This window comes from Scomber scombrus, chromosome 22, assembly GCF_963691925.1.
Source record: "Scomber scombrus chromosome 22, fScoSco1.1, whole genome shotgun sequence".
NCBI lineage: Eukaryota > Metazoa > Chordata > Actinopteri > Scombriformes > Scombridae > Scomber > Scomber scombrus.
Genome location: NC_084991.1, coordinates 13,486,767 through 13,499,589, shown reverse-complemented (window position 1 = coordinate 13,499,589; position 12,823 = coordinate 13,486,767). Strand labels below are relative to the sequence as shown.

The window sequence follows — 12,823 nt, the reverse complement described above, 5'->3', positions numbered from 1 at the left end:
GAGACGTGAAAAGTTTCACATATCTACATGAGTCAGATATGCAGCAACATGTGTCATGTGTTTCTCTTAATGTCACCTTTCTCTGTGAATTTGACAGTTTTCCAATTCCACTAATCTTCATGTGACATATTTGTATACATATAGATAGAAATAGAAAGCTTTATTGTCATTATATTTTTCATATAATGAGATTACAGGTGCCACTCCATTTGTGCTTTAAAGACAAATAAAAAACATGACATACGCAGCTAAAAAGAAAGATGAGACACAAACTTCCTCTTTTGTTCTAGTTAATTTCCTGTTGTTTTTCTCTCTCCGGTATTAAATGTCATACGCAAAGTATTTTGATGTTAAAAAGGTTTTTTAAGCACTGAAAATATAATTTAAAACAAAGCCAGGTTTAGTTTTCAGTCTTTAACCAGCATTATGAGACTGCTAAATATAAAGCATGCTCATTTGAGAGGCATAATGTCAAAGCATGCCAGATTGTACAGCTGTAGGCTAATATGATTCACGGTTAATACAGTTGAAACCACCACCACCCTTTTAATTTTTGTTTTTATTTGTCAATGTTTTTGGTTTCACTTCGTGTTTGTTTAAAATAAATAAATAAACAGAAAAATCTACTCAACTCAACTCAACTCAACTTTATTTATATAGCACTTTAAAACAACCACAGCTGAAACAAGTTGCTGTACACAAATAAATAAAACAACACAGGAACATAAAACAATTAACAAGAAATAAATACTAAAACAATAAAAAAAAAAAACTAAAAACAAACCATAAAACACTAAAACAGGAGCAGAGTCTCATGCAGGCTTGGCTATAATATTTCGACTTGTGTGAAGGTGAGTGTTACTATATACTCTTGCTATGGTCACATCTTTCCTCAAACATGATGATTTAGTGCCATTCAAAATGATTATAAACAAGATTAGAATAGGATTTGTGCCTTGTTGTCACGTTGCCTCAGCACGTATGACGCGTTTGATTTATGAGTCATACGTCGTAAGGCACTACGTCATCCTCCGTTTAAAAAGGGTGCTCGCATAGGTCGGCTGTTCTAATGAATTATCAGCATTCATACCTTAGAGTAGACTGTACCTTAAGCAGTAAGAGAAGGAGACGGTCCGGAGCGACTCTCATCTCACGATCGTGCCTTTCTGTTGTCATTTGGACCGTAAGTACTACTGGTTTTGTTTTCAAATACTTTATATTCACCCTGAAAAATTAGAAAAATAGGAGTAAATGGGTTTTTGATAGTTGCCATATCGGTAGGAAAACGTTAATGATACAAAGAAAAACAGTACTAATAACGGTTATGTTACTAACAGCTATAAACGGGACGAATAACGTCTTTTAAAAAAAATGCATTTGTGTGCCGTTTTTTTCCCTTTTTATGTTGTTATCTCTCGACGAAGAAAGCCACAAAAGTGGCTTTTAACTTTACTTTAGCTATTCCTGACAGAGTTATGGTAAATTATGTGCTTGTTAAACACACTAAAGGTTACTTTAAATCGTGTTTTGAGTTTATTTTTTAACGACACTAACTTTTCAAACTTTTCAACGACGCTAAAAAAAAACAACAACAACTTTCTGAGTCGGTGCATTAATAGTACATGTCTCTCAGCAAAGTTTATTCACTTATTACTATTATTATTATTATTATTATTATTATTATTATTATTATTACTATTATCATTATAAAAGCTGTTTTCTTTATGTTGTGTTTTTCTGAATGGGTCTGATGTAACAACAGGTTTACGGCAGGAGACAGTACATGTCTGGACGTGACTTATTTATATTTCACTTTAATTCCAGTTGATGGCGCTAAAAAGGGGATTTTAGCGGGGAAAATCACTCAAATTTACTTATAAATAAAAGGATAGGTTGGCAGATTTTGCAAATCTTTTATTTTTCTCTCTCTCCTATTTTTCTGTACTTTGTTTTTTATTTTTTAATGATTATTATTGGGTTTTTTTTGTTTTTAATTGTATGTTTTTTAATGTTTCCAATTCTTTTTAAATTATTGGGGTTTTTTGTTTTTTAAATTGTATGTTTTTATGTTTTTTGTTTCCAATTCTTCCTTTAAATGTTTGTTTTTATGTAAAAGCACATTGAAATGCGCTTTTTTAATAATAATAATAACTGCCTTGCCTTAAAACAATAGTTAAATGAACGTTAAAGCTGTTTTTCTTGCTCCAATCTTTCCTCTTGTTCACACTGACCTCTTCATAATGCACTTACAAGCTTCCTTCTGTAAAAAAAAAATGCATTTAAAAGTTTATCTGAAGCTGAAATTAGGCTTCAGCTGTCCAAATTAGTCAAATCAAGTAGATACCTTTCAATGTTACAGTGTTTTTAGTGCCAAAGTCCCTCTTTTTGTTACTATACTTCTTCCACCGCTCAACAGGGAAACACAAAGATGGAATTAGATGTTAAAAAGACTGTAAATGTGTCAGATATCCACTTGATATGACTAAATCAGACTGCTGAAGCTGAATATAAGCTTCACATCTACTTTTAAATGATTTCTTTCACTAAATGACTTACTGTCAAGACTTGTTGCAACATGTTTGGATTTTTATGACCCTGATTTTTATTGTCTTGCAGTAAACTAACATGGCAAACGGGCACATCCACGACCCAGTCTCCAACGGCAATGGCCTCACCAGCCAACCAGACTGTAAATCGGACTCTGGCACAGACAGCATGGAGGACACGGCCGAGTTCAGAGTCATGATGGCATTCGCAAAGAGGCGACGGCAGGGAAAGAGCGTTGAATCATCCAAACTGGAAAGCCCGGACTCACTTAACGGTGTCCCAGATTCAAACGGAGCGTCTTTGCCTCAGACTCCGGTAAAGACTGAAAAAGAAACACCAGAGGTGGAGGAGAAAGAGAAGAAGAGGAAGAAGAGGGGTGGACTAAAGAAACTCAAACACATCACCAACATTTTCAGATGCATCAAACCTCAGACAGATGATGAGAAACCACAGGAAACACCTGTGACAGAAAATGATGTAGAGGACAGATGTTTTAGAACCAATGTTGTTAAAGATGGTGAGTATCAGGATCTCAGATAACCACAGTAAACACAGAAAGTTACTTAATTTACTGCAGGAGTCCTCCTCAAAGGCTCTCAAAGTTTCTAACAGAGTTTCCTTTTCACACAAAGCTGCCGAGAGCAACTTTCACTGAACTGAGAACTACTCAGCTAAAAGAAATGTCAAAGTTAATCCCGTAGCTATGGGTTACAACATGTTTATTCATAAACAAACTGCAGCGATTACGCAAAAGTCAGATCTGTGTCAGTGAGTCCGAGACAATAAAATACTCCCTCATTCATCATTAACAGGTATTTTAGATATTTTGTAACCAAGTCACATTTCATACATGAAACAAGGTAAATTATTAACACTTAGATTATAGATCATATCTGGCGTCAAACACTGTGACTGTTTGACTTTTACAGCCGGTCCAGCTCAGCGCAACGTGACTGAAGCAGCCACTGAAACTTGATAAGAACTGAGTTTTAAATTTCTTTTCATCACTACCTTTTTTTTTGGTGTTTTGGTTTACTGAACTAACACTTCCTCTCCATAAAGCCTTTTTTGCACCAATAAAAACCCACATATGGTTTCAAAACTTTAAAAACTTTTGATGGTAATTTGCAGCGTAATGAGTAAAAATCCCTCAAAGTTTCCAACATTGTTTACTGAGATGAAATCAATAAATTTTCCCCACAAAAGTCATGATCCTTGTCATTTATTCCTGCTGAGTCAAAAAACAAAACCTCCTGCCGGCTATCTTTTTTTGTATCTTTGCCAAACTTCAACTACATATCTGTGAGCTGAGTCACCTGCAGACACTCAGACATGCGGGAACAGCTACATGTTTGTTGACTTTTCTTCTAGAAAACACCTTGTGAGCTGTGAGTCAAGTCTCGTGGTGGCAGGACAATGACGATGTTGTTTGAAGTTTACCGTAACAGATAGTATTGTATGTCGTAGGAAGCATTTTGTGTCTTATTTTTTATTTTTTTTTATTTCAGATGAAGTAGGAAAAGCAGATAAGTTTGCTGAAGTGGCGAGCAGGCTGGCAGAGATCGCAGATGAAATCCCGTTCACGCCTCCAGAACTGGAGGCAGACGGTCCAGATGGTGAGTCGTGTTTTTTTACCTCAGAAGTCGTTATTCATAAAACTCCCCTGAGCTGTCATCGTGGAGTTTCCGAGCCTGATGGACCAGTCGTCATCTCCTGAAATCTACACTGTTGTAGCTGCACCCATTCGTGACCTACTGAGCTGTCGTTTCCTTGCTTTACAACTCAAAATATGGAGTTTGGACACTAACACAAGCCAAAGAGCATGAGAGATAACGTCAGAAAATATGTCAAAAGCTTTGACGAATATAGTTGACCAGCGTGATTTTTTGTAAGCACCAAATGTAAATATAAATTAAAATATATACAAGTAAATAGTCATGAAATCTTACGGTATTGTACCAGTTTAAGGAACATTGTGGCCTCTTAAACCTGCCGTATGCTCCAGTCAGTCTATAAATCATTACTTCCTTAATTTGTGGTCGTCTTCTACTTTGTGAGCTGGTTTGTAATCGTGTGTTTTCTGTCTGTTTGTTAGACGACGTGGAGAAGGTGATCGGCCTGCTGCTGAGGGAGAGTGGAGACAGACTGAATGACAGCGTAAGAAATACCCAAATAAATCAAATCACTAATGTCCTCCAGACGGTCAAATCTTATGTTATAGGAAACTGAGGTTTTACAAAATGTGAGATGTGACATTTAGGGCCCGACCGATACTGGATTTTTTTGGGCCGAGGCAAAAATTCTGATATCGATATTTCACCTGATAATTCATATACATAAAAAATATATACATAAACATACTTTTTTCTTTCTTTCTTTCTTTTTTTGCAATGATCATTTAAAAACACTTGTGACACAATGGCTGAACATTGTAGAGGAAATATACTCCATGAAAAGACTATAATCATTATCTAAGAATAGAGGTTTCGAGTCCTCAGTGGTCATGAAAAGAAAGGGACAAAAGTTGTAAGGAGAGCGTAGTACCCCCGCCTCTTTTTATTTTTATACTATATATATGCTATATTTTTCTTTATAGTATTCTGAGTTTGCTAAGTCGGATATTAAGACTGTTGTGCAGCCGATTATGTTTTTTGTAAGCATAACTGAAAAAGAAACAAATAAAACGTTTTTTTAAAAACCTACTTGTGAGAAAGATATGTATTGAAGCCATGATATTGTACCATTTGACAAGAGCCTTTATTGTATAAAATGACATTTTAAATAAACCTTACTGTGAATTTAATAATTATAAATAACAATAACTAAATAACAACAAAAAACGTGCGTATATGTTAAACTTGAAATCATATACGCCAATCGGTCGGGCTATAGTGACATTTATGAGTCACCAGATGATTAAATTAATTCACAATTCTGCTCTGAAAGATTTTAATGTCAAAGAAACATCCCTATAATCAAATACATATTAAGTTGTTTCATTTGAGATAATAAAATAAGTCAAATGTTAAAAATAATTTTAATAATTTTTTATCTCCACCAGGTGTTGGGTCGATCCCTGTCAGACATGGAGCTCTTCTGGAACTACAATTTCTTTGAGACGTTAATAAAGACGCTTCTCAGAAGGATGGGCCTGATCTCTGACCCCAACTCTCCGGGACCACAAACGTCACCAAAGACCCAGATCGCCATTACCTGTGAGGTAAGAACGTCATTATAGGGTCCTCTGCCGGTCCCGCCCTCCTGGACGGGTTTACAGAAAAACTGAACATTAGCGTATTCTGTGACAAGCTGACACATTTCAGCCTGTCGAGATGTCGTCGTCGCCTCGTGTGTGATGTGAAAAAAAAATCTAATTTGAAGGAATGAGCTCCGATAACTGGCACAAAGCGCTCAGTGCTGCGTACAAAATGAGATGTGCCTTCACACACAGAGAAACATTACTGTACGCCTCTACAGGGTGAATAAACATATTTTCAGGGAATGCAGGAAGCTTAACGTACAATAACATGGCTCTTCCAACATAGATAGATAGATAGATAGATAGATAGATAGATAGATAGATAGATAGATAGATAGATAGATAGATAGATACTATAATGATCCTTCCTTCTGCACACAATGGACACATTTACTGTGTTTTTGAAAAAGTAGAACTCATTGTTCCTGCGATGTGTCAACGCGTTATTTTTTGCACAATCGCAGACTACAAACTACAGAGTTCCTCTTATCAACTGTTCTCAATATCATCACCCACATTAGAGCCGATAACACCACTTTAATAACTGTGAACTATCCTTTATAAGATACTTACACTTCAGCCTCAGATTGTGGTCGTTTCCATTTTAACCTTATTTATATTTCTTTTTAAATGTCTCTCTTTTGTTTTATTCATCACTTCACATATTTGTGTTTTCCGCCAGGTCGCCAGTCGTCTGTCTGCCACGGACACTGTGCCAATGAGCCGAATGCTGGGTTTCGGAGCCACGTACCTGCAGAACCACTTTTCATCCTGGACAGAGCAGCAGGGGGGATTGGTAAGTCTCACACACACACACACACACACACACACACACACACACACACACACACACACACACACACACACACACACACAAACACACACTCTTAATACTACGTTTAAATCTGTTATACCCTTTTTAAAATAACTCCCTTCTCTGTTTTTTTCTCCCGTGCAGGAGGCAGCCTTCGACAGTGAAGATGAAGACGAGGACGTTCAGTGAACAGACAGTGTATTTCCAGCTCCACAGCGCTTTCTGCTGTCCCCTCCGCCACACTGCACTTTCAAGATCTGCTGACTTTCATGAGCCAGTTCAAACACGACTCTCAGGGACACCAGTTTACATCCATATAAAACCCTGAACGGACCAGCAATAAACTCACACATCTATGCATTATAGAAAAGAAGCATTTACAACGACCACGAGCCAAAGAGAACCGTGTTTTTGTCATTTACAACTTCTTCGTGATTACCTATAATGTCTTAAATCTGCAACTGTAATCAGTGGAATTTCGTTAGTAGCATTTAGTAGTATTTAGCAGTATTTATTGGCACATGCACTTTTTCATGATAGATACTGTAGATAGATAGATAGATAGATAGATAGATAGATAGATAGATACATAGATAGATAGATAGATATATTAATAGATAGGCTGGCTTTATTGCATTAATGCTTTCATTTAGTTGCTTATCTATGAAATTGATTAAAAGAAAATGTTTATTAAGAAATGTCTTGTGTACTGAGTTTGTTAGTTTCGCTTCACAATAAAATGTATGAATAAAAATAAGCTGTAGTGGCTGTTATTTAATATCAGATCAGTCACATTAGAGCTGCAATTATCTAATTAATTGCCCTCAAATGTCTTATTTCCTTCAACACAGAGAATAATAAAGACTACAAAATATTCACATGTGAGAAGCTGGAATCAGAATTTGGACTTGGTTTTTTTTCTTAAAAGTTACTCAAAAAATTACTAATCAATTATAATGATAGTTGACGCATAATAAGGGTAGCCGGTAATATCTATTTATTCTCCTTTGTGGATGTAATTAATGTTTAATTGAAAAAGGACACCTCCGTGAATGATTAGTTATTTTAATAGACTGTGAGGCGTTAAAAGATGCATATAATTAAGAAAATTTAGAGATAGAAAAGTAGAGTTTGCATTGTAGTCATTTGTGGAGAGCATCAGTCAGCCCAACATCTGCTGTTTGATGTCTTTCGGTAAAATGAGACTTAACCTGTTCCCCATTCACAAAGGGGCGGACTTCACCATTAACCAGGATAAGTGCTTGGACCTCAAACAGCTATAGATTTATTATGGTTTTAAGATATTAATTATGTTAAATGATGTCACTATTCTAACTTATTGTACCACAAAATTACTTACAAAAGACAGACAAATTCTCTACATTAAATGTGCACATAGGTCGTTTGTATCTGCCCTCCAGAACGACCCTCTGGAGTGTTAATACCCCACTTTCTAAAACCGTTAAACATCACTGTTAGAGAATAATGATGATTTATGGTGTAATAACACTGTGGTTAAGGTCTGGTTAGGTTTACGCACACACTTGTTTAGGGTTCTGGAAAGACCAAGGTTTGGGTTAAAATCATTACTTGACATGTAGTTAAACGTGGCAGTCATCATCGTCATGGAAACATTAAATACCACATTTTTTTTTAAATTGCCCCTACTCCTGTAGCTTTCGCCACTTTTTGCCATCTAACTATCCATGCATACACCCAACAAGTCACCTTCTATTGATGTCATATTTACTACAGCCATTGGATGGCGTCTGGTAATGAAACATAACTTTAGTTTGGGGGCCCAAAAGTTTTCCTGAGGCCCCCAAAACTGAGCATCCACCCCATCCTCTAATGTCTTGTATTTTATAGTAAAAATATTGTTATATAGTTATGTTTGAGTGACAGGCGCCATCTAGTGGTCGTAGTAAATATTACATCAATATAAGGTGGATGAATGAATGGATGGATGGATGGTTAGATGGCAAAAAGTGGCAAAAGAGACCATCGTTCACTGCCGGTTTCCAACCACAAGAGGTATTAAACATAACGTGGTGTTTATTGCTGCCATGACGATGTCAATTGCCACCTTTAACTACATGTGTCAAGTAATGATCATTTCTTCCTTCCTTCCATCTGTCCTTCCTGTCTACTTTTCCTTCCTTCCCTCCTTCTTTTCTTTCCATTTATCCTTCCTCCCTTTCTTTACTTCCTTCTTTTCCTTCTTTCCTTCCTGTCTTATTTTCCTTTATTCCGTCATTCCTTCCTTCCTTCTTTCCTTCCTTCCTTCCTTCCTTCCTTCCTTCCGTCCTTCGATCTTTCCTTCCTTCCTTCTTTTTAATGATACGGCCCACATGAGATCAAATCGGGCTGATCAAAATCCGCCCCTGCCTGCCTGCAAACCTCAGACTGCCTCAACCTGCTTACCGACAACAAGCCGCCAGGAGGACTCTGCTCATCACAACAATGACTGTTCACCTGCTGCTTGTGTCACTGTTTAACACACCTGACACGACCTGCACCGCAGCAGCACAGTAATGCGGAGCGTGCGTAATGTTTAACGTCGTGCACCAGGGTCGGAAATACGTCCCCACGCGTCCTCCGGTCCGGGATGACTCTCCGTTAACCATTCAGGCTGTTCACATCATCACCGACCCACCGGAGAGGACGTGGCCGCCGCCGGGAGCCAAGATGCGGATCTCCAAGGGCAACAAGGGCGGCGGGTTGGTGGTGCGCGCTGTGCGGCGGCATGCGTCTCCTCAGCCGGCCAGTCTGGAGAGTCTGGAGGCGGCTTGGAGCGAGAGAGGACACCCGGAGAGTAGTAACGGAGAGGCGGAGGCGGCTGGGAATGGACTGGAGGATCATGAAGGGGGGCCACCGAGGGGAAGGAAAAAAGGGTTCAGACCTCCCGATGTGAGGACCATCTTCTCCCCTGAGGAGAAGGACCCAAGGGTGAAGCAGGAGTCTGGGGAGGGTCACACCTTCTGGCCAAGCAGGGAGGGGACCTGGTGTGATGCGTGCTGCCTCTATATCTTTCAGGATGGTATAACCTGTACAGGTGAGTGTGCTGATTAAGGTTTGGGAGAGATGGGGGATCCCACAGTGAGTGACCCCCCTTCAGAGGACATGTTTTAATGTTTAATGTTTTTAGTCAGGTGATTTTTCTAATGATGTATTTTTGAGTGAGTAGGGTCAGTTTAAATAGGAATTAAGCATTAAATGACCTTAAGAGTTTCCTACAGACAGCAGCTGTTATGTTGATCAAATCTACAATAAATGAGAAATCAATAAGCATCATATCAGACATGGATTATACAGTTTTTCATTATATATTTGATCCTGAGACTTTTTGGCCAAACCAGTAGCTACTGAATTATAACCTGAATAGATCAGCTGTAGCCACCACTGAGGACAATGGGGGTCATGACATATTTTTGGAAATCTGGAGGGTTTAAAATGACAGTAAAAGGAGTAAACACTGGATTTGACACATGTAACACAGTGTTTGTACAGTTTTAGTAGATTTGTCACATTTTTTAAGACAATATCTGACTGTTACTAGTTATAACGACAACAATAATTTACATTAAAATGAAAGGGATTCGGTAGTCTTCCTCACATGGCATCACACCATCATGTAGAGAAGATAAAATGCTTTTATAATAAATATAACTGAACAGTGAAAGTACATATAAGGGTATAATCCTGTTTTTTTTTCTCTCTTAACTACTTTGGAAATTGTTCAGATTTTGGTTTGTGACCTCCGTGTTTATGAAATCATTGCTACAGTTGAGCAAAACCTTGTCTGCTTTTATAATCTTACTGGACTGACATGATTAATTTATTAGTTAATGGTCAGGAACTTCATCTAATGGTTTTGAAATGGTCTTTTAAAGCCATTTATGAAGCAGAAAGGCTGAACATGTCATGCTTTTTTCCAGTTTTATATCATTAGCAACTTGATATCTTGTAAGTTTTGGACTGTTGGGTTTAGGGTCTGATACATTTTGATTGGCATTTGTCACTATTTTCTCATATTTGATTGAAACGCTTAATGGTTTAATAGAAAAATAGTAATCCACAGTATAACCAGTGGTGAAAATGATTATTATTTGTAACCATGACCTCATCTAAAGCAGCGTAGTATAAGCATTATATTGATATAAGTGACAAATAATGGACATTAAAGGAAAATAGGGCATATTTTAGCAGTTTTATTAAAATATAATTGGTGTTTTTTGGAGTTTATAGTGTCAAAACGAACCCAAAGCTTTACTAGAAGCTCACATATGGACTTAATGGACTTTCAAGGTATCTCGTAAACCATTTTAATCGCCAGGTTCTTTTCAAAAAACCCTATCAGATCTCGTAGGAAACACTTTTGAGATGTGTAGTGAGATGACACGTTCAACTGCTGTTGAATGTATAAATAGGCACGGCTCTGAAAAACGTTGCACAGCAGCTGGAATGCAGTCGGTATGCAGATGGACCGGTTCACGTCTACGAGGAAAACGAGTACCGGACCTCCTTCTTTGTCCACTTCTGTCTCACAAACAATGAAAGTAGGAAACACACAAGAAGAAGAAAAGACTCTTCTTCCTTGTGTGTTGAACTCCTAACATGTCTGAGATGGAAATGAGGCTCAGACAAGTTTTGAATATTCAAACTGCTACATCAAACCTTCACTCTCACTCACAAGTTTTCATAAAAATCAACTTTTTTTTCACCCTTTTCACCCGTCAGGTAGATTTGAATGTCACTTTGAATGTTGTTGTGTCATTGTCAGACAAAACCGACAACAGAAAAACTCAGTCATGCATCCAGGTGATGTCTATGGCACCTGGATGCAGGTGCCATAGTCAAAACTGACATCTAGATTTAGCTTCAAACTGATTTAAACAATCAAAACTGAATCATGTTTTTTATGAAACCGCAATTAGTTCAATATATGGTGTCAAAAATTAAGATCTGCTTCCAAAAGAGGATCTGTAACTTTTAAAAGAAGACAGAAAATACAACAAATAATATAATATATAAATAAAAATAATTAGTGCTACTTAAACTTGTAGTTTTGTAGTCAAGACCATGTAATTGAGACAGAGTCAACACCAAGACCATTACTGTAACCATAATAATCACATGGCTCGACATTTACCTTATACCTCTGATAAAAAGAAAAGCATTATTATTTAGGAGTGTTAGTTATTTTAGGAATATATGTACTCGGTGAGAGAAAGACAATACTTTGATCTTAGGCCTTGTAATTCTATATCACTGACCTTTTAGAAAGGCTAGACACCGGGGGGCGGCGTGAAAAAGAAAGAAGTGTAAAAACAACCTCCTGCTGCTAAATGATGACTCCTCAAAAAGTCACTAGTTGGTAAATTATACAGTGGTTATTAACTTGTATGATCTGTAATAAACAGAAGCATTAGTCTGTTAGTCAGATTGAAAAATATATTTATTTTAAATGTAAAGCCATTTGTAAGGCCAATAATTTCCTCATTTCACACGATGCCTTTCTAAAGTAGCAACAAGCTCGTCCGAGACCGATTCAAGACCAAGACCGAACTCGAATACTACAACACTATCTTAAACGCTCAGGTGTTTTTGCTGCTCTTCTTAGATTTTCTTCACTTCAACAGCAAACAATGTTAAAAAGTTCATATTCCTGCTAAGCAATTAATTGTGTTTGACACTATAAACTTTACAATGTCACCGCTCTTCCAGCTGATTTTACAAGTAGCTATTTATTCAGCCATCTACATACACTCACGAGCACTTTAGTAGGAACACCTGTGCAGTTTAATGCAATCCAATACAACAGCTCTGACATAAACCCTACTTTTATGAAGCTTATACATTTTTAGTTTTTGTTGACAGTGTCAGAAAGGTGACAATTCTGCTTCATGTTTATTATTGAGGTCGTAGAAGATGGTGGTGATGGTGCTGCTGCATATTCATGTATGTTAATGGTGTGGACAAAAACTACAAACTGCAAGGTCAATAATAAACATAAAGTAGAATTATCAGCTTTCTGACAATGTCAATAAAAGCTGAATTTAACCAGAATCTATGTCAGAGCTGTTGTATTGGGTTGCACTATTTTGCACAGGTGTTCCTAATAAAGTGCTCGGTACGTAGAGAAGAAGCCTGGACACTCAAGAAAAAAACAGTAAAAACCGAAACTTAATAAACAACCCATG

General features: G+C 37.3%; 1 protein-coding gene across 1 annotated transcript; it reads left to right on the top strand.

The window, feature by feature from the left end:
* The first annotated feature begins 1,047 nt into the window (after positions 1-1,047).
* Positions 1,048-6,920, top strand: LOC134004563 (apoptosis facilitator Bcl-2-like protein 14). The gene is made up of 7 exons (XM_062443889.1): positions 1,048-1,183; positions 2,617-3,064; positions 4,056-4,163; positions 4,643-4,704; positions 5,609-5,767; positions 6,489-6,602; positions 6,765-6,920. Exons 2-7 carry the CDS (start codon positions 2,626-2,628, stop codon positions 6,807-6,809), a joined length of 927 nt encoding a protein of 308 aa, XP_062299873.1. The 5' UTR covers positions 1,048-1,183; positions 2,617-2,625; the 3' UTR covers positions 6,810-6,920.
* The last annotated feature ends 5,903 nt before the right edge of the window (positions 6,921-12,823 follow it).

What these genes read in the sequence shown, in the direction of transcription:
- LOC134004563 (XM_062443889.1), top strand. Translation starts at nt 2,626, where the DNA reads ATGGCAAACGGGCACATCCACGACCCAGTCTCCAACGGCAATGGCCTC. An exon ending in AACCAATGTTGTTAAAGATG is followed by an intron (nt 3,065 to 4,055) that starts GTGAGTATCAGG and finishes TTTTTATTTCAG; the next exon opens with ATGAAGTAGGAAAAGCAGAT. An exon ending in AGATCGCCATTACCTGTGAG is followed by an intron (nt 5,768 to 6,488) that starts GTAAGAACGTCA and finishes GTTTTCCGCCAG; the next exon opens with GTCGCCAGTCGTCTGTCTGC.